Consider the following 26611-nt stretch of genomic DNA (forward strand, 5'->3'; position numbering starts at 1 on the left):
GCGGTACATCGTGATATTAGGAGATGAGCTCAGAGATGAGATGAGCAATCAATTGTTTTTATTTTCGTAATAATGTAATTTAAATAAATAAAAAATGTAAATTCGTAGACACGAGCAAGGTGTAAAATGTAATCTGCTATTTTATTCGTCCGTAATTTGTACAAAGATTTTTTTCTGTAAGCGTATTTTCCATTTTCCACGTTAAATGTTGTAATTCGTACGCAATTTCCAATTTTGATTCTTATCAAATATATTGAAAAATGTAATTAGGGTATTGCTTTATCTGTAAAATGTAAAAACCTAATTGTTACTGTAAATGGTACTTTCATTTTATTTCCTGTAAAAATGTAAAATGACCTTTTTTATTCTCTGTAACATGTACCAGCTACACCCCCCTTGCCCCCGAGTGGTTTTGCCCCGGGGGTTTTGCAACAGTAGGCGTGGTTTCTAGAACATGGGCGTGGTCATTGTTGTAACTCGAACAATTAAACATCTCGAACCTATTATTTCTTAAATAAAGGCAGCGAAATATCTCAGAAAAATGACTGTTCTGTTACCCACGAAACTTGTATGCGGCTATTATCGTGAATACACTTCCACGCAATCCACGAGGCGTGAACGGCACGAGGACGCCGCCAGCGACCGAATACGTTTGTCGATAAGTATTGAGACGAAAATATAATTGCCTTTTTATCTTTGTCTATTGTTATATAATTTATTAATTTATGATGGAAAGAAATGAATTTAACAAAGTACGTGTTCCTGTACCACCGAATCTATTACAGCCTGTTGATCTGTGAATGCATCATGTAAGCAAAAACAGACGCAGTCACGTGATCTTAGGCGTTATACATCTCTACATTCTAGTGTCTTGGAAAGTGTTGTCGTAGACTTGTATTTCAAATAATTATTTTATTTCAGGGTAAAATATATATTTTTTAGTCACAAATCAAAGCAAGAAAAAAAATGAAAGACTGCAGACAATGCTAAATTTAGACTGAATCTACTCATGTTTTGTCCGAATTTGACAAATATTTGGAAGTAGGCAATTTATTTTTTTCATACATCGATTTGGCTGTTATGGTAATAACTTCATTCCAATCGAACATTCCATGTGTAATGATGTTGAAGGATGTTGTGACCATGTAACATAAATTAATTCAAGACAGTAATAATGCATCAGTGTTTGAATGTTGAAATAACATGAAAGTTTAGGATCAAAATGATTTGTTTATGCATTGCAAAATTTATTTAGATTTTACAAAAAAGTACATTAACAATGTACAATGCGATACGTGAAAAGGAAGCATCTCCAAATGATTTTATTTACAGGTTGAACAAATTGAGAAGATAATGAGGTAAGTTTTTCAGTAACTTAGGGTATCAGAGCATAATGGAAAGTTTTTCAGTAATTTTGGGTCTACAGCATAATGGTAAGTTTTTCAGTAACTTAGGATCTCAGAGCATAATGGAAAGTGTTTCAGTAACTTAGGGTCTCAGAGCATAATGTTTTTCAGTAACTTAGGGTCTCAGAGCATAACGGCAAGTTTTTCAGTAACTTAAGGTCTCAGAGCATAATGTTTTTCAGTAACTTAGGATCTCAGAGCATAACGGTAAGTTTTTCAGTAACTTAGGGTCTCAGAGCATAATGGTGAGTTTTTCAGTAACTTAAGGTCTCAGAGCATAATGTTTTTCAGTAACTTAGGGTCTCAGAGCATGATGGTGAGTTTTTCAGTAACTTAGGGTCTCAGAGCATAATGGAAAGTTTTTCAGTAACTTAGGATCTCAGAGCATAACGGTAAGTTTTTCAGTAACTTAGGGTCTCAGAGCATAATGGTAAGTTTTTCAGTAACTTAGGGTCTCAGAGCATAATGGTAAGTTTTTCAGTAACTTAGGGTCTCAGAGCATGATGGTGAGTTTTTCAGTAACTTAGGGTCTTAGAGCATAATGGTGAGTTTTCAGTAACTTAGGGTCTCAGAGCATAATGCAAAGTTTTTCAGTAATTTTGGGTCTACAGCATAACGGCAAGTTTTTCAGTAACTTAGGGTCTCAGAGCATAACGGCAAGTTTTTCAGTAACTTAGGGTCTCAGAGCATAATGGCAAGTTTTTCAGTAACTTAGGGTCTCAGAGCATAATGGTAAGTTTTTCAGTAACTTAGGGTCTCAGAGCATAATGTTGAGTTTTTCAGTAACATGGTCTCCAAGTGTAAGGGTCAAGCTTTCCAGGAACTTGGAGGCCACAAAGTGTAAGTGGTAAGTTTCAGTAATTCAGAAATCACAATATAATCAGTAAGTTTTTGCAGTAACGTTGTGTCTTCAACACGTTAAGGTGGTCAGCTTTTCAGTAACTTTGTGGTTTCAAAAAACTATGACATCAATTGACTATCCTGAGGACAGCGAGTCACATATACTATCACTGAAGTCCTAGTGGGTAACAGTGACTACCATTTGGATCCTGGCAAGTCACAGTGACCAACAATGAAGTCCTAGGGAGTAACAGTGACTACCACTTGGATCCTGGCAAGTCACAGTGACTAACAATGAAGTCCTAGGGAGTAACAGTGACTACCATTTGGATCCTGGCAAGTCACAGTGACTAACAATGAAGTCCTAGGGAGTAACAGTGACTACCACTTGGATCCTGGCAAGTCACAGTGACTAACAATGAAGTCCTAGGGAGTAACAGTGACTACCATTTGGATCCTGGCAAGTCACAGTGACCAACAATGAAGTCCTAGGGAGTAACAGTGACTACCACTTGGATCCTGGCAAGTCACAGTGACTAACAATGAAGTCCTAGGGAGTAACAGTGACTACCATTTGGATCCTGGCAAGTCACAGTGACTAACAATGAAGTCCTAGGGAGTAACAGTGACTACCATTTGGATCCTGGCAAGTCACAGTGACTAACAATGAAGTCCTAGGGAGTAACAGTGACTACCACTTGGATCCTGGCAAGTCACAGTGACTAACAATGAAGTCCTAGGGAGTAACAGTGACTACCATTTGGATCCTGGCAAGTCACAGTGACTAACAATGAAGTCCTAGGGAGTAACAGTGACTACCACTTGGATTCTGGCAAGTCACAGTGACTAACAATGAAGTCCTAGGGAGTAACAGTGACTACCATTTGGATCCTGGCAAGTCACAGTGACTAACAATGAAGTCCTAGGGAGTAACAGTAACTACCACTTGGATCCTGGCAAGTCACAGTGACTAACAATGAAGTCCTAGGGAGTAACAGTGACTACCACTTGGATCCTGGCAAGTCACAGTGACTAACAATGAAGTCCTAGGGAGTAACAGTGACTACCACATGGATCCTGGCAAGTCACAGTGACTAACAATGAAGTCCTAGGGAGTAACAGTGACTACCACTTAGATCCTGGCAAGTCACAGTGACTAACAATGAAGTCCTAGGGAGTAACAGTGACTACCACATGGATCCTGGCAAGTCACAGTGACTAACAATGAAGTCCTAGGGAGTAACAGTGACTACCATTTGGATCCTGGCAAGTCACAGTGACTAACAAAGAAGTCCTAGGGAGTAACAGTGACTACCATTTGGATCCTGGCAAGTCACAGTGACTAACAATGAAGTCCTAGGGAGTAACAGTGACTACCACATGGATCCTGGCAAGTCACAGTGACCAACAATGAAGTCCTAGGGAGTAACAGTGACTACCACTTGGATCCTGGCAAGTCACAGTGACTAACAATGAAGTCCTAGGGAGTAACAGTGACTACCACATGGATCCTGGCAAGTCACAGTGACTAACAATGAAGTCCTAGGGAGTAACAGTGACTACCACATGGATCCTGGCAAGTCACAGTGACTAACAATGAAGTCCTAGGGAGTAACAGTGACTACCATTTGGATCCTGGCAAGTCACAGTGACCAACAATGAAGTCCTAGGGAGTAACAGTGACTACCACTTGGATCCTGGCAAGTCACAGTGACTAACAATGAAGTCCTAGGGAGTAACAGTAACTACCACTTGGATCCTGGCAAGTCACAGTGACCAACAATGAAGTCCTAGGGAGTAACAGTGACTACCACTTGGATCCTGGCAAGTCACAGTGACTAACAATGAAGTCCTAGGGAGTAACAGTGACTACCGCTTAGATCCTGGCAAGTCACAGTGACTAACAATGAAGTCCTAGGGAGTAACAGTGACTACCATTTGGATCCTGGCAAGTCACAGTGACTATTGCTGGCAACCTACGGAATCACAGTGATTGCCACTTGTACCCTAGAGAGTAAAAGTGACTACCACATGGATCCTGGCGAGTCACAGTGACTATCACTTGAGTCCTAGGAAGTAAAAGTGACTACCACTTGGATCCTGGGCAGTCACAGTGACTATCACTGACATCCTACGGAGTCACAGTGACTACCACAGGCATCCTATGGAGTCACAGTGACTATCACTGGCATCCTAGTGAGTCACAGTGACTTTTGTAATCTCTATAAATAACTCAAATAATTAAATCATCAACATATCGAGTAGAGAATAATAATTTACAAGATTAACATTTATTTTTTTTAGACATTTTCAAGATTCTGGGAATGTATTTTACAGATTTGTAAATTCAAAATGATGAATAAAATCACTTAACCAATCAAAAGAATCCAACAGATGCAAATAATCAATGTACAACAGCCAGTAAGTGAACTCTTGCCTTTGACCCCTCAATAACATAAATAAAATTAAGTTTCTAGTTGAATCAAAACTATAGAATTAAATTAAAACAGTTTGAACAGATTTAACTAGATCTATCTCCCCATAGAACATAACAGTAAAGTGATCATTATTGAGAAAATGATCCAAAAACAATGAGTATGATTGGGTAGATGGTGTGACTGTAGGTCTTCTGTACCCAATCATGCAAGTCGTCTCATCTAGACTTGATTGCCTAAATATTTATAAATCATTTGAAAAAGTCATTCAAAGTGTTTTAAAAATGATATCAATGTAAGATCATCTTTTGTCTTTTGATTTAATTTCTTCTATTCTAAGTTTAATATCATCATTTTTATCCAATAATAACTGTAATCTTTGAATTAAAACTTTTCGCTTCGTTCGTCCTGATTTTTGTTCCTCAGGAATATCCTGTAAAGTAAAAACATAAAAATGTAAAATCATCAATTCAGTGTCAAAACCCTTGCATAAACTTCAATTTTGTTTTCAGATCTGTGCATGTTATGTATGGTTTGGTCACAAATGTCATTTTCACCCTATTCATCCAATCAAAAATGACATGTGTTACCTCAAAAGACACTTTATAAACTATGATTGTGAAATTGAATTTCCTAATATAAGTAATGACCTATATGTGTATGACCTATATGTGAATTGAATTGATCAATGTGTTGTCGAGAACAAGGAAACGCATATTGTGACCCAGAAAAACATTCTTAATACACTTTGATTGTAAAATTGTGTCTATCAATATATGGAATGTATCGTGTATGACCTATATGTAAAGTTTGAATGATATTGGTCAATGCTTTGTCAAGAACAGGCAAAAACATTATTTTTATCTTATTTTTTGACCAAAAATTAGCACTCTTGAGTGTGAGTGCATGACAAGATTTAGTATTGTTAGTATGTACAAGAAATGGGCATGCTATTCTGTCTTCAGTTGTAGTAAGATTGTACCTTCTCAGATGTGCAGACACTTCTGTTTGTCACAACATTGGATTTATATAGTCTTGATACTCACCATTGCATCTAGTTTTTCTAAAGTTTTCATAAATTCTTCATGACATTGTGCATGTCTTTTCAATAACTGACCACAAGCCTGTCTAATTAAACCATCTTCTAAGAACCCCTGGGTGTCATAACAGATATACTAGTTGTTAGTGTCAAAGTAGTCTAAAAGTGAATGGTGTATCTACTCTATTATACTATTATTGGTGTACTGAAATTCAAATGTGATTCTAATAACATAAATACGGTATTCACTTGGCTAGATGTCAGTGATTTTGGGATAATAAATTGAGTTTGATGGTCTACAGTCAGCCGCAAATTTCATAGCAGCCACTATAACTCTCTGTAGAGGAATATTCACCAATGTAAAATGTAAAAAAAATGAATGCAATTGACATACAGTTTAAATTTAACCTTTTCAACACCAGACTTTCTCACCCAAATTTGTTTGCCCCTTTTTCTTAAATTTTTCAATATTTCTGGAAATGAACCCCAATTTTGGAGACGACAGACAAAATTTGAGTCAATTTTTTCAGTTTTTACACTGCAAACATTTGGCTATTTTTGTTCCAATCTTCTGAAGGAAAATGCAGACTATAAATGGGACTATTTTGTGAATTTGTGATGATAAGAAGGAACTGGTGGTGAAAAGGTAAACATACATGTGATGTCTAAACATTAATAAAACTCTGCTCTATTTAAATCACATTTTCAAAGGAAGCGTTCATAAACAAACATTGTATTTCTTGTTTAGTGAATAATTAAAACTTATTTTTAGCATAGAAATACATTTGACATTATGTGTAGAGAACGCTTATAAAAGTGAAATTTAAACACAAATACAGATGAGAAAGTTTGTTATTGGTAAAATTTCAAACTTGCCAGAGAAACGGTTAGAGCAACTGAACTTTGCCTCAATGGAAAAGTCGAAAATAAGCTTACCTAATAAAAACTATGGGACTTTTAAATGATCATTTTTTTCAATTACATATAGTGTAATAACAGACTCCTTCCCCTACGCACACATCAAGCAACCTACTAACACACCCACTCAACCTGCAATGTTTAAAATAATTTGCTATCTCCATTTGGCTATGGAATGTTAGGGAGAAAGTAATTGATGAGAAGGGTCATTGCAAACTAGGTCAAACTGCACAAAGTCATAGACAGCACTAGATTTGAAATTCCAGAAAATATTTTGTATTTTGTGTAATTTAATCGGTTTCATGTGCATTGTACCACAGTCTATTTTGTGTGTCCCATAGTGTATCTTGTGTACCATAGTGTATATTGTGACTACCATAGTGTATATTATGTGTTCCAGTGTATCTTGTGAGTACCACAGTCTATTTTGTGTGTCCCATAGTGTATCTTCTGTGTACCATGGTGTATCTTGTGAGTACCATAGTGTATATTATCTGTTCCAGTGTATCTTGTGAGTACCATAGTGTATCTTGTGAGTAACATAGTGTATCTTGTGAGTACCATAGTGTATCTTGTGAGTACCATAGTGTATCTTGTGAGTACCATAGTGTATCTTGTGAGTACCATAGTGTATCTTGTGAGTAACAGTGTATCTTGTGAGTACCATAGTGTATCTTGCGAGTACCTTAGTGTATCTTGCGAGTACCATAGTGTATCTTGTGTGACCATAGTGTATCTTGTGAGTATCATAGTGTATCTTGTGGGTACCATAGTGTATCTTGAGAGTACCACAGCCTCTTTTGTGTGTCCCATAGTGTATCTTGTGTGTACCATAGTGTATATTGTGAGTACCATAGTGTATATTATGTGTTCCAGTGTATCTTGTGAGTACCACAGTCTATTTTGTGTGTCCCATAGTGTATCTTCTGTGTACCATAGTGTATCTTGTGAGTACCATAGTGTATATTATCTGTTCCAGTGTATCTTGTGAGTACCATAGTGTATCTTGTGAGTACCATAGTGTATCTTGTGAGTACCATAGTGTATCTTTTGAGTACCATAGTGTATCTTGTGAGTACCATAGTGTATCTTGCGAGTACCATAGTGTATCTTGTGAATACCATAGTGTATATTGTGTGCCCATAGTGTATCTTGGGCACGAATCTAGAAGCCGTACCTACACACGAATTGGTGACGTCACAAAATACATGACCTTCAATCGGGGTCGTTTCCTCGATATATACGAATTGGTATATACAAATTACAATAAAGATACTTAAGACATTACACATAAGATAAAACAAATCATGTGACAATATAATGATAATAACGGTAATAAATCCTAGCTTAACAGTTGAACAGAACGATCATATAGTCAGTCGGGTGACGCCAAGGGTCACGCACTTGTTGCAAAATGGCCGTGTGGTTGAAACTGGGTCATGGCGTGACGGGCGAGGAAGACATCATTAAACACTCTCAAAATCACAATAAAACGGCGAAGTGGTTGCATATTACGGCGTAGCCAACATGGGAAATAAAAAAACGCTCAATACAAACGACATGGGTTCGAATCACACGAGATACACACTCACCAGAATCAAAGCAATCAGAAACGAGCAATCGTTTTGACTTTTCCGTTCAACTCATGGAAACACTGGAGTAGTTAGAAAAATGAACACCACTTAACGAACAATGTCGTGGCGTGGTACACAAGCGTGCCATCAAAATAAAACAAAATTAGCTTAAAAAGACAGTGGGTTCGAGTCCCGCTCGGAGCTACCGTAAAAACGTAAATCAAATAAACTGAAATCTCTCAAACCGTAAACAAGTAAGCAAAGAACGTCGCGAAAAAATAATAAACCTCACAAAACTCCACCATACAAAACTGAATGAATAAATAAATAATAAAATAACTTACGTCTTAAACTGGAAGACGAGCAATTTGTTCAACAGTTTCCAGTCACAAGAGATAAACAAGACCCAAGTCAAGGTAAGTTTTGTTAAAGTGTCGATGGCGTTCCCTATATTACTAAAACAATTCAGGCAACAGACGAATATCTTCTGTGGTGTTGTGGAATTTATACTGTGTCTGCGGAATTGTTGATTGAGGGTTCGAAGTCAGCAGTTAACATTTTGTTAGAAAGTTTCACAATTAAATCAAATATCCAATGATACCAGTATATTTATTTCATTATTTTAACAACTTGCAATGGTGTTAGTAAGTATCAGTATGGTACTCACAAGATACACTATGGTACTCACAAGATACACTATGATACTCACAATATACACTAAATGGTACTCACAAGATACACTATGGTACTCACAAGATACACTATGGTACTCACAAGATACACTATGGTACTCACAAGATACACTATGGTACTCACAAGATACACTATGATACTCACAAGATACACTGGTACTCACAAGATACACTATGGTACTTACAAGATACACTATGGTACTCACAAGATACACTATGGTACTCACAAGATACACTATGCCAATTTTTTGGACAATTGTAACTCAATAATAGAAATATGTTGTATATACTCTTATCAAATGCAAACACAACCAGTCAATCCATCATGGTCTTGTGGGTCAGTTCTCTACATAGTGATCAGGAGGAGCTGGGTTCAATTCCCTTGCCTGCCCATCTTTTTCTCGCAAACACTATTTGGCAATAAAGCTCAATATGACAACAAATTATTCAATTTGCATGACTACCCACATAGCTCAGTTGATTTGTACTATGTCAGCAATGTGAGCGATCGCTGGTTCGAATCCAGTATGTTTAGTTAGATTTTTGAATGCTAGTGAAGACAGTGCTCCTATGAATAGGACTTAAATCCTATCTCTTGTGTGAAGACACTCGTGGTACAGTGGACAAGACAGTGCGCTGGGAACTCAAAGATCGCAAGTTCGAATCACGAATTGGACACTCCTACAAAAGACATGAAAGATGTTAAAAACATAAACAGCGGATTCAAAAACTGAAGTCAGAAAAACAGAACACAAGAATACTACCTCACATGGAAGCCAGTCGAAGTCGACGAAGAACGAACACAGTTGACAGCTGTAGGTCAACAACAGACACAAGGAGCGTGACTGCTCTCCAAATGGGTCCCTTCTTTTGTATTGACCTCCTAATGATTACTGATCCCCCTTTCTAACTCTTCCCCCAAAAATAAAATATTGCCCCTTTTAAAATGTATTGACCCACAAATTAATGAATATTCATGAGCACAGAAACTGCTACGTCATGAATAAATTAGCATAATTAAAAAAAATTGCATAAAGTGTAGGTACGTCTTCTGGAGTCCTGCCGTATCTTATGAGTACCATAGTGTATATTGTGTGCCCATAATGTATCTTGTGAGTACCATAGTGTATCTTGTGAGTACCACAGTCTATTTTGTGTGTCCCATAGTGTATCTTGTGTGTACCATAGTGTATATTGTGAGTACCATAGTGTATATTATGTGTTCCAGTGTATCTTGTGAGTACCAGTCTATTTTGTGTGTCCCATAGTGTATCTTCTGTGTACCATAGTGTATCTTGTGAGTACCATAGTGTATCTTGTGAGTACCATAGTGTATCTTGCGAGTACCATAGTGTATCTTGCGAGTACCATAGTGTATCTTGCGAGTACCATAGTGTATCTTGTGAGTACCATAGTGTATCTTGCGAGTACCATAGTGTATCTTGTGAATACCATAGTGTATATTGTGTGCCCATAGTGTATCTTGTGAGTACCATAGTGTATATTGTGTGCCCATAATGTATCTTGTGAGTACCATAGTGTATCTTGTGAGTACCATAGTGTATCTTGTGAGTACCATAGTGTATATTGTGAGAACCATAGTGTATCTTGTGAGTACCATAGTGTATCTTGTGAGTACCATAGTGTATCTTGTGAGTACCATAGTGTATCTTGTGAGTACCATAATGTATCTTGCGAGTACCATAGTGTATCTTGTGAGTACCATAGTGTATCTTGTGTGACCATAGTGTATCTTGTGAGTACCATAGTGTATCTTGTGTGTACCACAGTCTATTGTGTGTGTCCCATAGTGTATCTTGTGAGTACCATAGTGTATCTTGTGTGACCATAGTGTATCTTGTGAGTACCATAGTGTATCTTGTGTGTACCACAGTCTATTGTGTGTGTCCCATAGTGTATCTTGTGTGTACCATAGTGTATCTTGTGAGTACCATAGTGTATCTTGTGAGTACCATAGTGTATCTTGTGAGTACCATAGTGTATCTTGCGAGTACCATAGTGTATCTTGTGAATACCATAGTGTATATTGTGTGCCCATAGTGTATCTTGTGAGTACCATAGTGTATCTTGTGAGTACCATAGTGTATATTGTGTGCCCATAATGTATCTTGTGAGTACCATGGTGTATCTTGTGAGTACCATAGTGTATCTTGCGAGCACCATAGTGTATCTTGTGAGTACCATAGTGTATCTTGCGAGTACCATAGTGTATCTTGTGAATACCATAGTGTATATTGTGTGCCCATAGTGTATCTTGTGTGCCCATAGTGTATCTTGTGAGAATCATAGTGTATCTTGTGAGTACCATAGTGTATCTTGTGAGTACCATAGTGTATCTTGTGTGTACCATAGTGTATCTTGTGAGTACATAGTGTATCTTGTGAGTACCATAGTGTATCTTGTGAGTACCATAGTGTATCTTGTGTGACCATAGTGTATCAAATGAGTACCATAGTGTATCTTGTGTGTACCATAGTGTATCTTGTGTGTACCATAGTGTATCTTGTGTGACCATAGTGTATCAAGTGAGTACCATAGCATATCTTGTTTGTATCAGTGCATTTTGTGAATACCATAGTGTATTTTGTGTGTAATATTATTATGATTTTTGTTCACAGCTCTTTTGTGTATTGTTTTGTGTGTGTATGTGAGTGTAGCCCAAACATAATGAAAAACAGTGAGAGTAGTGAAAATACATTCTGAGAAAACAAAGTAGAATCAATATAGTTGTTTGTAGAAAAAGGAAGAATAATCACAATAATAACAATAGCAACATTACCTTCTCTATCCCATCAACTTCAGATATGATTTCATTTTGATTTTTGTGATCTTGTGAGTACCACAGTCTATTTTGTGTGTCCCATAGTGTATCTTCTGTGTACCATAGTGTATCTTGTGAGTACCATAGTGTATATTATCTGTTCCAGTGTATCTTGTGAGTACCATAGTGTATCTTGTGAGTACCATAGTGTATCTTGTGAATACCATAGTGTATCTTGTGAGTACCATAGTGCATCTTGTGAGTACCATAGTGTATCTTGCGAGTACCATAGTGTATCTTGCGAGTACCATAGTGTATCTTGTGAATACCATAGTGTATATTGTGTGCCCATAGTGTATCTTGTGAGTACCATAGTGTATATTGTGTGCCCATAATGTATCTTGTGAGTACCATAGTGTATCTTGTGAGTAACATAGTGTATATTGTGAGAACCATAGTGTATCTTGTGAGTACCATAGTGTATCTTGTGAATACCATAGTGTATCTTGTGAGTACCATAGTGTATCTTGTGAGTACCATAGTGTATCTTGTGAGTACCATAGTGTATCTTGTGAGTACCATAGTGTATCTTGCGAGTACCATAGTGTATCTTGTGTGACCATAGTGTATCTTGTGAGTATCATAGTGTATCTTGTGTGTCCCATAGTGTATCTTGTGTGTCCCATAGTGTATCTTGTGTGTACCATAGTGTATCTTGTGAGTACCATAGTGTATCTTGTGAGTACCATAGTGTATCTTGTGTGACCATAGTGTATCTTGTGTGACCATAGTGTATCTTGTGAGTACTATAGTGTATCTTGTGTGTACCACAGTCTATTGTGTGTGTCCCATAGTGTATCTTGTGTGTACCATAGTGTATCTTGCGAGTACCATAGTGTATCTTGTGAGTACCATAGTGTATCTTGTGAGTACCATAGTGTATCTTGTGAGTACCATAGTGTATATTGTGAGTACCATAGTGTATATTGTGTGCCCATAGTGTATCTTGTGAGTACCATAGTGTATCTTGTGAGTACCATAGTGTATCTTGCGAGTACCATAGTGTATCTTGCGAGTACCATAGTGTATTTTGTGAATACCATAGTGTATATTGTGTGCCCATAGTGTATCTTGTGTGCCCATAGTGTATCTTGTGTGCCCATAGTGTATCTTGTGAGTACCATAGTGTATCTTGTGTGATCATAGTGTATCTTGTGTGACCATAGTGTATCAAGTGAGTACCATAGTGTATCTTGTGTGTACCAGTGTATCTTGTGTGTACCATAGTGTATCTTGTGTGACCATAGTGTATCAAGTGAGTACCATAGCATATCTTGTTTGTATCAGTGCATTTTGTGAATACCATAGTGTATATTGTGTGTAGTATTATTATGATTTTTGTTCACAGCTCTTTTGTGTATTGTTTTGTGTGTGTATGTGAGTGTAGCCCAAACATAATGAAAAACAGTGAGAGTAGTGAAAATGCATTCTGAGAAAACAAAGTAGAATCAATATAGTTGTTTGTAGAAAAAGGAAGAATAATCACAATAATAACAATAGCAACATTACCTTCTCTATCCCATCAACTTCAGATATGATTTCATTTTGATTTTTTTCAGAATTTCGTGTCTTCTTCTCTTCATCAGCAATCATTTTAATATTGGTTTCTTCTTCCGGGTTAGTCTGTCGAATAAAAATGTGCATTGGATTTGAACCAAAGTAATAATTATAAATACATAAAGCTTAAACCTTTTCACCACCAGACTTCCTTGTCCAAATTTTTCTGCACTCTTTTCTTACATTCTTCAATATTTCTGGAAATGAATCTTAATTTTGGAGGCAACAGACAAAAATTGAGTCAGTTTTACTAAAACATTTTGGATACTTTTGTCCCAATCTTCTAAAGAAAAGTGCAGACTATAAATGGGACTATTTTGTGAATTTGTGATGAAAAGAGGGAATTGGTGGTGAAAAGGCTATTATAGTGAATACACTACAGGAACAAAGCGTATTATATTATCATAGGTGAAAACAAATATTTTTTAATTCATTTTGTTCTGCTCAATTAAAACATAGAAACAGTGAAAAAAAATTTTCAAGCTTGCAAACAGGAATTTCCACGTCTTTTCACGCACAATTGAATGGAAATGTCAATTAATTACAGGGAATGAACACCAACACCATTGGCACAGTTAGTATTTAGGATTCTATATGTTTAAAGCACCACAGTAACCACACCAAATTTTGTGAAGCAAATAATGTATTTTACATCTTTTGTTATTGTCACATGGAACCCAGGGGTTTTTCCAGAAAAAACAGCAAGAGGAAGCACTGCAATTCAGCGGCGCCACCAAGTGGGGGAGATAGGGTTCTCCCTACCAGGGTGTAGAGTTTTTGATAATTCTAGGTTAAAATGAAGCATTCTATGGCTTCCTTCCAATGTGATCCCTGGTCAATCAGAGTTTTATGGTTGCCAGATGATCTGCTCCACAGGGTAAGGGGGCACATGGCCATGGCATGAGGGCACTGCGCCCCTGTTCCTGGAACCGATTTTGAACACACTATTGTCGCATAGGACCAATATGAACATGGTGTGGGACAAGCTTGACACTTTGAAACAAGTAAATTAAGTAGTAAACAAACAAACAAACCTTTTTTCCAATCATCATAACTTTACACCCTGCCTTAACTCCTGCATCTTTCAAAGTTTGGTGCGGATCAGACAAAGATTTCCCTGACAATAAATCAAAATATTAAATCTAAGACGTTACAAGTACAATGTAAAAGTGTCTATAATGAATACATTGATGGGCATTACATCAACATTTTAACACAGCTAGACACTCTGATCTACAAATGCATGATGTCCAGGTCTGAAGTTTAATTCTTACAAAAAATTACTGACATGAATGGACCATAATAACCACCAGATTCTAACATGCAATCACTGTAACTATTGAATTTTGTTCATAGTGCTATTTACTTCGTAAGTTACAAGAAAACTTTCCACAAAATGACAAGTTTCAGTATACCATACCTTTACAGATTAGTTTCTGTGCGTGTATCGGAACACCAGTCAATACTTTAGCAGACTCTAGAACATCCAAGACTATCAATTCATCACAAGACTCATCAAACTTAGTTACATCTAATTTATGTTTAACAGAACCTAGAAAATATGAAGAATTATATCATAGCTGCAACTTGACAAAACAATGCAGTGAAGTTCACTGAAAATGTCTCCATACTTTGACTAGATAAATGAAAATAGGGTGCAGTGGACTAATTACGAAGAGGAAATATTAACCTGTGATATTATGAGGTTATTATGAGAATATAGCGCAGTATGCATGAAGGAAGTAGTGATCGCTTCGAGCAATGCAGAGGTCAATGCAAACCCATACTGCCCGAGTGCTTACTTTGCTGTGTTCTTGTGACAGCTGTTATACATCTTTTTCCTGAAGACATAATTTAGTAAGAGATAACAGTCCCCTCCAAAAAATAAGATAAATAAAACACCTCACCATCTCGTTTTCAAATTTCAATGAATTAGATCTTTCAAGATATCAAAATGCCACCACCAACCAACTTGAAGTTTATCAAAGGCGCCCTCAGTCTGGGAGATGTCTGAAATAAACTTGTTCTTCAGCTGGCTCCATATTTGTTTTGACAGTGAAATTGACAACTCGAGGGTTCTAGCAGTCACATAGGACTCCTTGCCAGAGATTGTATTATTTGGTATGTCTGTATTCGTGTCGTAATTTACAGCATTGCAGCAGACTGTTTACAAGAGGTTTGGTAAAGTACCCAGGATAAATTATTGATTAAAATCAATGATACACTGGCATGAAACGAATATGTTGAAAATATTCAATGTAGTAATGTCCACATTTTCTGAATTTGTGTATTTTCATTACTCATGCATTTCTCAATACGCGTACTACTCACCGTGTATCAGAGTCACCGACAGCTTCTGCGTGGAAGCGTCCATTTTGAAAAATATCAATGAACAAAACAAGAGAAATCTGATTCATACTGACAGAGGGCGCCTTACAGATTTAACAAAACAAGATAATGTGATTCATACTGACGGAGGGCGCCTTGCTTGTTGAGATTATTATTTCAAAAAGAGGCTCGGAGACGAATATTGGTCTGCTATTAGAGAAGCACAACATAAAAAAAGTGTGATCCACAATATTCATTTTTAATACTTGTAGAAAATAAATTTGCAGTCTGATTTATTCCAAAGCACCTCTTCCACTAGTTCAATTTTGTTTTAACTAATATTATTAACATCAGAATCAAGCTATGTAATTTATTTAACAAGACTATATTTGTGTAGCTTCTATTCTTGGTAGATTAGTGAAGACAGCAATGAATTAATGAATGAATATAAATCTGATTTTTGAAATCAGAAATTTGCTACTAAAATTAGATAATATGCATAGTTGCTTTTCAATATTCACCTTGCTTATTGATTATCACAGAGCTTCTTCGTACCAAATGTCATTGAAATGTGATGATTATGCATATTATGCATTTAGGTAGATAGTGTGCATGAATTTCGATCTAAAATTAATTAAGTAGTCAGCATTGTTTCCTGGCTCTTATATATCAAGTCGTATTGAAATGTACGAATTCGTTTTTGAGATATAGGGGTGAATAGTTAATTATTATGCAAATTAGGGAATTACTATGCACAGATTTCAAACTAATTTTTTTTAAATAGGTCTGTGCATTGTTTGGGCAACTAGGCAAGTTTCATTAGAATATGAAGTTTAGTTCTTAAAAACTCAATGGAAAAATGAAAATAAAATCATTCAAAAAGTTAAAGCGTGGTAGTCGTCACACAGCACAGGTTCGAATTTCATGTAATTAAACAATGTATTTTGCACACGTTGTATACGTCGCTGTGAGTCCCATATAAAAAAGGTCGCGGCACGATGACTGCCGCCCTTGAAGTAATTTTATGGATATATTTGAACCCAAATATTGTTGTTGCATTGCCTTACAGCATTTATTTACCAAAATTTTTATTAAAATCAAATGATTGGTTTTTTTAGAGCACAATGGAAAAGCTCAACACTGACTAATTATTATGCATATTGTTATTTAGTATGCACAGATTTTAACATAAAACTAATGATTCTGCACAATGTTACAGAGCATCTCTGTACCAATTTTCACTGAAATGTTATTAGTGCTTGAAAAATTATTATGCATATTTGCTAATTAATATGCATGGAATGGAGCACATATGTGAGAAGTTTCATTAAAATGTGATGGTACTACTTGCGATATGATGACACCTTGATATACAATACGGTATAATGATTAATTCAATCAATTCTGATGATAAAAAAAATGAACAGTACACTTGTGTATAAAAAATGTTTTTTATTGGGGTAAGCCTATTGAATTCATACTTGTGATATACGGTTTGTAAAAATGAAGCATGTAACCATGTTTACCTCTTCCATTACATTCATATATTCATCAGTAAGTGAAGAATAAATGTTTGTTTTATTTCTTGTAAATGTTTACTTTCGAATAAATTTGTATTAATTACCTCATCCATTCAATATATACGATTACATACAGTAAAAGATTCAATTTCAATGTTCTTAACTTCAGCTTTCTCTGTATATATGAATAATTTGATTGTGTAATTTGAAGGACGGTATTACCAGTAAATATGAGTATTACAAGAACTTACCTATCAATACATGACCTAATTACTGAAAAATGTGACTACCAATATAGAACTAAACAAAATGGCTACTGATAGATTCGAAGTGTTTGTAATACTACCAATCAAAATGACTACTGGTAGGTTTGAATTGTAGGTAATACTACCAATCAAAATGGCTACTGGTAGGTTTGAATTGTGGGTAATATTACCAAACAAAATGGCTACTGACAGGTTGAATTGTGGGTAATTTCACCAAACAAAATGATGACCGGGAGGTTGAATTATATGTAAATACATTTAAATGTATCAATTTTTCAAAAAACACTTATTAAATTACAGTACAATTATTTCACAGTAATGTCCTCTGACTTATCCCATGTAGAAACGATTACAAAACTGACATATTTTAATGTCAAAAAGTGATTTTTGTAGTCATAGCTACTGCAATAATGAGAAAAAATAAAGTTGACCACATTACACAGCATATATTGGCAAGATATAAAATTGTTTAAAATCACTAAATTTTACATTAATTTGGTTAAAATTGCTTGTAGGAGTGTATTTTCGAAGAGACTAAAACTAAATGTTTGGGCACAACCAGAAACAGTTATTCTTCCTGGTATAAAACAACATTTGCATAAATAAGAAATATTGAAACAAAATATGAAAATAAACATAGCTACAATGCTATTTATACACAAAGATTGTTAACAAATTATTAGCCACATTTATATGAAAAAATAAGTACAAAAATACAATTATTTCTTCAAATTAATTGCATGATTTGGCTTAAAACAATCCAAGCTCATTAGTAAAATAGACAAATATTTGAAATAAAAAGTATTTTATATGTGCACACTGGATTTATGTATCACCGGTAAGTTATTGTCATTTTTACCAAAGATGCAAACAAACCAAATAAGTAAGACTTCAAAACTTTTTAGCTCTGAGAATCAGTTCCCTGATAGACATAGCAGACACAGTTAAAACACAAAAAGAATACAATAAGGTCAAACGTTACCGAACATATCAGTTATACATAATATCTTAATTTCTAATACTGAATTTATTAAAAACAATTCTCTAAAAATAATTTTGTTTAAAACTGTCAGATCAGAAGATAATCTACACATTGCCCTAGTAACAACATGTAGTACGAGATTGTAGAGGTAACCATGGCAACTTGGGCAAGTCTTAAAATTCATAAATATACGCTGTTGGGATAACACATACTTCAAGAGAGTTCTTAATAATTCACCACACCCGGTTCAACCAGGTCACAGGGCATGAAAAGTCAAAGGTCATTAACAATCAGTAAATTTTAATACAAAGAAGCTAGCTACTGAAGAATAATTCTTAAAAAAGTCAACTTAATTTGGTGCCGAACACGTGTTAAAGATCAAATTTAAAATAGACAATATATACACTATGAAAGGGGTAAATTGATATACATCATGTGAAACGTTAATACAAACTACTTAAGTCAGAGCTTAAAGAGAGAATTCATGCTCAAATGACAACATAAATAAATTTCAAAAAAGCTGTCAATATTTTTGTCATGGAAGTTTATACAGTAAGGTAAAAGTATGTCATATGTCGGTTATATACAGTAATGTGATTGGTAAAATCCAAGAAAACTACAGTAAGATGTCTGTTATATACAACTAGGTGAAATCCTAATAAAATATGAGGTGATCGCTGGAATCTAAATAAAATATGAGGTGATCGTTGAAATTCAAATACTAGATGATTGGGGAAATCCAAATAAAATACGAGATGATCGGGGAAATCCAAATAAAATACGAGATGATCGGGGGAAATCCAAATAAAACAATTTTGGAAATGTGAAATAATGCTAGTTATTACAAAAAAAAACAAAAAAACAAAAAAATACTGTGGATTATTTACATCTAATAAAAAATGTTTTTACTATTTAAGATACCGGTATTATACAAACTATTTGGTTTGTATGAGTGGCCTTTCAAAGTAAATTTCATGTTAATGATCAGAGTGATATGCTAATGAGGACAAACTGCAGATGAAACAAACACAATTAATATGACCAGTAGCTAAAAATTTCACATATTTTTTGACATTCAAATTTTTACGTACTTGTCATTAATATTCGATGAGAATTTTGACATACTTGTCACCGATATCTGATGGGAATTACACTAGTGTATCACTAAATTGAGACCACATACTTTTTTGTGTGTCCATAACAATAACATTGCTATCACTCATTAATTCAACATTGACCAATCAGAGTAACTCTATGATACACATTACTGAAATAACCAATCAGATGACAGTAAAAACACGTAGATTTTTACAAATTTGAAAGACATGTAGGGGTAAAAGCTTGCAGCTAAAATATGATTGACAAAAGAGCTTCTGGTAAATGTCTGTACAGCATCTTTATAGACCAATCACTGGTACCAACTGCTGGTTACCAATCACTGGGCCCAATTGCTAGTTACCAATAACTGGAACCAATTGCTAGTTACCAATCACTGGCAGCAATTGCTGGTAACCAATCACTGGGACCAATTGCTGGTTACCAATCACTGGAACCAATTGCTAGTTACCAATCACTGGGACCAATTGCTGGTTACCAATCACTGGAACCAATTGCTAGTTACCAATCACTGGGACCAATTGCTGGTTACCAATCACTGGAACCAATTGCTAGTTACCATTCACTGGGACCAATTGCTGGTAACCAATCACTGGGACCAATTGCTGGTTACCAATCACTGGGACCAATTGCTGGTAACCAATCACTGGGACCAATTGCTGGTTACCAATCACTGGGACCAATTGCTGGTAACCAATCACTGGGACCAAATTGCTGGTTACCAATCACTGGGACCAATTGCTGGTAACCAATCACTGGGACCAATTGCTGGTTACCAATCACTGGGACCAATTGCTGGTTACCAATCACTGGGACCAATTGCTGGTTACCAATCACTGGGACCAATTGCTGATAACCAATCACTGGGACCAATTGCTGGTTACCAATCACTGAGACCAACTGCTAGTTACCAATCACTGGAACCAATTGCTAGTTACCAATCACTGGAACCAATTGCTAGTTACCAATCACTGGAACCAATTGCTAGTTACCAATCACTGGGACCAATTTCTGGTAACCAATCACTGGGACCAATTTCTGGTAACCAATCACTGGGAACAATTGCTGGTAACCAATCACTGGAACCAATTGCTAGTTACCAATCACTGGAACCAATTGCTAGTTACCAATCACTGGGACCAATTGCTAGTTACCAATCACTGGGACCAATTGCTAGTTACCAATCACTGGGACCAATTGCTGGTTACCAATAACTGGGACCAATTGCTGATAACCAATCACTGGGACCAATTGCTGGTTACCAATCACTGGAACCAATTGCTAGTTACCAATCACTGGGACCAATTGCTGGTTACCAATCACTGGGACCAATTGCTGGTTACCAATCACTGGAACCAATTGCTGGAGATCTATAGATAAACTATTGCTTGTTTCAACAGAGCACATCTTTTTATAAGAAATCTTTATGCTTACTTCCTCTAGGTTTTATTTTTTCTGATAACTGCCACATCGCTTCTTCATCAAGAAAGTCATGAAAATCATTGAAGAAAGCTAATATTTTGCTATTTTCCTTCAGATTACTGTAATGACTGTAATAGAACATATACAAAAATCAGGTCTGTTAGGATAAACTTAATTTGTTCACTTTGTACACGTCATATAATACTAGATGTGATTTCTGATTGGCTGAGGAGATGATGTCATGTATAATTAATGAGTTGTACCACAATTCCTTGCGTTGTGTTCTTCAGTGTTATCTGTTAATAAAGTACTCGCATAGATCACTTCGATTCATTGTCTAGCCTTGTATTTTACAAGATGGATCAACGATGTCCAACAGGTTATGGGCCCAGGACGCGGTTGCTGTTTGACGGTGATGAATCGAAGTATGAACTTTGGGAGGTGAAATTCCTCGGGCATATGCGCCTACAAAAATTGGATGAAGTGATTGCACCAGCCCAAGATGGCGCCGAAGAACCAGAAGCGGGTAAAAATAAGGATGCGTATGCCGAGCTTGTGCAGTGCCTCGATGATAAGAGTTTATCGTTAGTTATAAGGGAAGCACACAACGACGGACGAAAGGCTCTCAAAGTTTTACGCGAACATTACGTTGGGCAAAGCAAACCTCGAGTTATCGCTTTATACAATGAGCTGACGACACTGTTGATGAAAGACAGCGAGGATGTGACCGACTATATAATCAGAGCCGAAAGTGCCGCTACGTCACTCAAGGCTGCAGGTGAGGTGATCAGTGACAGTCTTTTAATCGCCATGATGTTGAAGGGACTCCCCCCGCAATTCAGAACATTTGTTGCCGTCATAACTCAGAGGGAGAAGCAGCAAACATTTTCAAATTTTAAAGTAGCGTTAAAGAGCTACGAGGAGACCGATAAATGCGGCCAGCAGCGGGAAAACGTACCCGTGCAAGATGGTGTGATGAAGGTCACGCAAAGCCAAAATTTTTCAAACAGAGAGCGGGCACGCCAGTTTCCTTCACAGACGGGAACAAAATGTTACCGATGTGGCAAGATGGGGCCAATTGAGCCTATTGCTAGAGATTGTTTTAAATATGCTATTTGTTTTACTGATGATTATTCAGGTGCTGTTTTTGTATATTTTCTTGTTAGTAAGAGCGATACTGTTGCAGCAACAGAAAGGTTTTTGGCTGATAGTGCACCCTATGGTGTAATTAAGAGGTTAAGATGTGATAATGGTACTGAATTTACCTCAGAGAAATTTAGGTCCTTAATGATCAAAAATAAAATTAGTCAAGAGTTTTCAGCTCCATACTCACCCCATCAAAATGGCACTGTTGAGCGCAGTTGGCGAACATTGTTTGAAATGGGCAGGTGTATTTTATTTGAGTCCAAACTACCTAAACAGTTTTGGACTTATGCAGTTATGGCTTCGGCTTACACTCGTAATAGATGTTATAATCCACGGACAAATCAGACTCCATTTCAATGTTTAACAGGGAAAAGACCCAACTTGAGTAACTTGAATATGTTTGGATCTGTGTGTTACGCCTATGTTCAGGTAAAGACAAAGCTTGACCCTCGGTGTACCAGGGGTATATTTGTAGGGTATGACAAGGAAAGTCCCGCCTATTTGGTGTATTTCAAGGAAATTAATAAGATCAGAAGGGTCAGATGTGTAAAATTTGTAAACGAGTTTGAACATGATGTAAACACTAGTGATGTACTTCATGATAACGATTTTCTCCTCAGAAAAAATGATATTATAAATGATAAAAATGAACCTCAAGCTGGTGAGCTTGAATGTGAGCAAAATGCCACGAAAAGTGAAGGGGAAGTGAGAGTTAGACCAAAACGATTGTATAGAAGGCCAGAGTATCTTAAGGACTATGTCACAGTCACTGATGACAATGAAAATAATTGTGTTGACTATTGTTATAGAGTCTGTAATGTACCAAACACTTATCAGGAAGCTATTGAATCGCCTGACAAATGCAAGTGGCAAAAGGCTATGAAAGAGGAAATGTCAGCTCTTGAGGAAAATGATACATTTGATTTGGTTACCTTACCTAAAGGCCAAAATGTAGTTGGTGGTAAATGGGTTTTTAATTTGAAGGTGAGCCCAGATGGTGTTGAGAAACATAAAGCCAGATATGTTGCTAGAGGTTTTTCCCAAAGGCAGGACATTGATTACCATGAGACTTTTGCCCCAACAGCACGTATGACGTCAGTGCGAATGTTAATGCAGTTAGCATTGTATGAGAATTTTATTATACATCAGATGGATGTAAAAACAGCATATTTACATGCCCCGCTTGATTGTGTTATTTATATGCAACAACCAGAGGGTTTTATTGTAACAGGTGAAAATAATGAAAATTTGGTGCTTAAGCTCAACAAGTCTATCTATGGCTTGAAACAAAGCGGGAGAATGTGGAATCAGATGTTGCATACATTTTTGATGAGTGAGGATTTTGAGCAATCTTTAGTCGATTATTGTGTGTATACAAAATGTATTGGTGATTGTAAAGTGGTAATGATTGTTTGGGTTGATGATATTATAATAGCAGCAAATAGTGAGACTGTTTTAATGAACATCAAACAATCACTCAGTCATAAGTTTAAAATGAAGGATTTAGGTGTTTTGTCATGGTTTCTGGGTATTGAATTTGATTGCCGTGAGGACACTATAACAATGAAACAAACAAAATATGTGGAAAACATGCTAGACAGATTTGACATGAGTGATTGTAAGCCAAAACCCACTCCATGTGATATGGGAGCTTGCAAAGCTATAAATGATCAGTCATCACCACTATCAAATGATAAAATTTACCGAGAGATAGTTGGCAGTTTAATTTATTTGATGACTGCAACTAGACCAGATATTTCATTTATTGTTACCAAGTTGTCTCAGTTTATGTCTAAGCCTTTACAGAAACACTTGTGTATGGCTAAACATGTATTAAGGTACTTAAAGGGAACACAGCATTTAGGGCTAAGGTACAGTCGTTTAGACTCTGAGCCAAGTTTATTTGGATACTGTGACTCAGACTGGGCAGGCTCTGATGACAGAAAAAGTATTTCTGGCTATGGGTTTTTGTTAAGTGAAAGCGGGCCACTCATTTCATGGAAAAGCTGTAAACAGCAGTGTGTTGCCTTATCCACCTGTGAAGCAGAATATATTGCATTGGCCAGTGCTGTTCAAGAAATAAAGTTCTTGAAACAGTTGTTTTCTGACATGGGTGGACAGTCAGTCGGAAGGCCGGTTTTGTTTGTTGATAACCAGAGTGCCATTGCTTTAGCTAAAAACCCAGTGTGTCATAAACGATCAAAGCACATAGACATAAAGTATCATTTTTTGAGATCTGAAGTTCAAAATGATAATGTTGAACTTATTTATGTTGAAACCAGTAATAATATAGCTGATGTATTTACTAAACCAGTATCAAAGGCCAAGTTGAATGTTTTGAACTTAGAGCCAATTTAAGTTTAAGAGGGGGTGTTAGGATAAACTTAATTTGTTCACTTTGTACACGTCATATAATACTAGATGTGATTTCTGATTGGCTGAGGAGATGATGTCATGTATAATTAATGAGTTGTACCACAATTCCTTGCGTTGTGTTCTTCAGTGTTATCTGTTAATAAAGTACTCGCATAGATCACTTCGATTCATTGTCTAGCCTTGTATTTTACAAGATGGATCAACGATGTCCAACAAGGTCAGCACCATATGGTGACATGCAAGTGACATTTGAGTGACACTGGACCACAATGGAAGTGACATGTGTGTGACACTGGAGCATCATGCTAGTGACATGTGTGACCTGTGTATGTAAATCCGTGATGCCTTGTAACCCAATGAAAGTGTTAAAATAACTGAATTAACTCACTGTGTTTTAAACCTCCTCATTTCATCTAGTATGTTATATTGCTGCCAACATTTGGAAAAGTTGATGTTCCCGTCATCATCCAGTTTATCTGGATTGCCAAGATTAATAAATGTAATATCTTGTAGAATAAGACCCCTAAAAAAATACAGAATGAACACATTAAGAAACATAGCAATCACCATGTAGCAATCAAGTAGTCACCATGTAGCAATCAAGTAGTCACCATGTAGCAATCAAGTAGTCACCATGTAGCAATCAAGTAGTCACCATGTAGCAATCAAGTAGTCACCATGTAGTAATCAAGTAGTCACCATGTAGCAATCAAGTAGTCACCATGTAGCAATCAAGTAGTCACCATGTAGCAATCAAGTAGTCATCATGTAGCAATCAAGTAGTCACCATGTAGCAATCAAGTAGTCACCATGTAGCAATCAAGTAGTCACCATGTAGCAATCAAGCAGTCACCATGTAGCAATCAAGTAGTCATCATGTAACAATCAAGTAGTCACCATGTAGCAATCAAGTAGTCATCATGTAGCAATCAAGTAGTCACCATGTAGCAATCAAGTAGTCACCATGTAGCAATCAAGTAGTCACCATGTAGCAATCAAGTAGTCATCATGTAGTAATCAAGTAGTCACCATGTAGCAATCAAGTAGTCACCATGTAGCAATCAAGTAGTCACCATGTAGCAATCAAGTAGTCACCATGTAGCAATCAAGTAGTCACCATGTAGCAAACAAGTAGTCACCATGTAGCAATCAAGTAGTCACCATGTAGCAATCAAGTAGTCATCATGTAGTAATCAAGTAGTCACCATGTAGCAATCAAGTAGTCACCATGTAGCAATCAAGTAGTCACCATGTAGCAATCAAGCAGTCACCATGTAGCAATCAAGTAGTCATCATGTAACAATCAAGTAGTCACCATGTAGCAATCAAGTAGTCATCATGTAGCAATCAAGTAGTCACCATGTAGCAATCAAGTAGTCACCATGTAGCAATCAAGTAGTCGCCATGTAGCAATCAAGTAGTCATCATGTAGTAATCAAGTAGTCACCATGTAGCAATCAAGTAGTCACCATGTAGCAATCAAGTAGTCACCATGTAGCAATCAAGTAGTCACCATGTAGCAATCAAGTAGTCACCATGTAGCAATCAAGTAGTCACCATGTAGCAATCAAGTAGTCATCATGTAGTAATCAAGTAGTCACCATGTAGCAATCAAGTAGTCACCATGTAGCAATCAAGTAGTCACCATGTAGCAATCAAGTAGTCACCATGTAGCAATCAAGTAGTCACCATGTAGAAGACATACTACACTCAGAAAATGAATTTCTAAGTGTTTAACATTTTTTTAAAGCATAATGGTATCGGTACTTACAAATAGGGGATACATGGTGGCTCGGCATCAGCCAATGCTGCTCTGTAGATTTTAAACGATGATGAACTGTCAATCAATGTACAGTATTCATGTAAATCCTAAACAAAGCATATGACACAAATCAATTAGTCACCCAACTGCTAACAGAAAGATTTATAACAATGTTGCTGCAAACATTTCTGGAGAAAGTTTACATTCAGAAACAGTCAACATTTCAATAAAAGTTAAATACACAACAAAGTGATATTTCGAAGAAAAAAATAATTTGAAAACAAAAATTTTAGAATTTAAAAGATAGCAACAAAAAAAGTTAAAAAAATTAGTTTCTAGCATAGAATTTGTACTCACTAACTTCTACTTGCAAAGCAAGGTCCTAACTAC

At 36.4% G+C, this 26611-nt stretch overlaps 2 protein-coding genes across 2 annotated transcripts in view; both read right to left on the minus strand.

Moving 5' to 3' along the window:
• Window positions 1-4503: 4503 nt before the first annotated feature.
• Window positions 4504-15734, minus strand: LOC102803868 (BAG family molecular chaperone regulator 1-like). Its single transcript, XM_085492001.1, has 6 exons — window positions 15635-15734; window positions 14724-14855; window positions 14338-14420; window positions 13256-13369; window positions 5728-5835; window positions 4504-5114 (listed from the first exon to the last, which is right to left on the minus strand). The coding sequence occupies exons 1-6, from the start codon at window positions 15675-15677 to the stop codon at window positions 4983-4985; spliced, it is 612 nt and encodes a 203-aa protein (XP_085348127.1). The 5' UTR covers window positions 15678-15734; the 3' UTR covers window positions 4504-4982.
• A 1329-nt stretch (window positions 15735-17063) lies between these two features.
• Window positions 17064-26611, minus strand: part of LOC102804221 (rap guanine nucleotide exchange factor 1-like) — a 42670-nt gene continuing 33122 nt past the window's right edge. The window contains exons 19-21 of the mRNA XM_085492424.1: window positions 26231-26328; window positions 24848-24982; window positions 17064-21065 (exon numbers count right to left, since the gene is read on the minus strand). Coding sequence (XP_085348550.1) covers window positions 20927-21065; window positions 24848-24982; window positions 26231-26328 — 372 coding nt within the window. The 3' untranslated portion in view covers window positions 17064-20926. The remainder of the gene's footprint in view (window positions 21066-24847; window positions 24983-26230; window positions 26329-26611) is intronic.

This window comes from Saccoglossus kowalevskii, chromosome 17, assembly GCF_978046115.1.
Source record: "Saccoglossus kowalevskii chromosome 17, keSacKowa6.1, whole genome shotgun sequence".
Classification (NCBI taxonomy): Eukaryota; Metazoa; Hemichordata; class Enteropneusta; family Harrimaniidae; genus Saccoglossus; species Saccoglossus kowalevskii.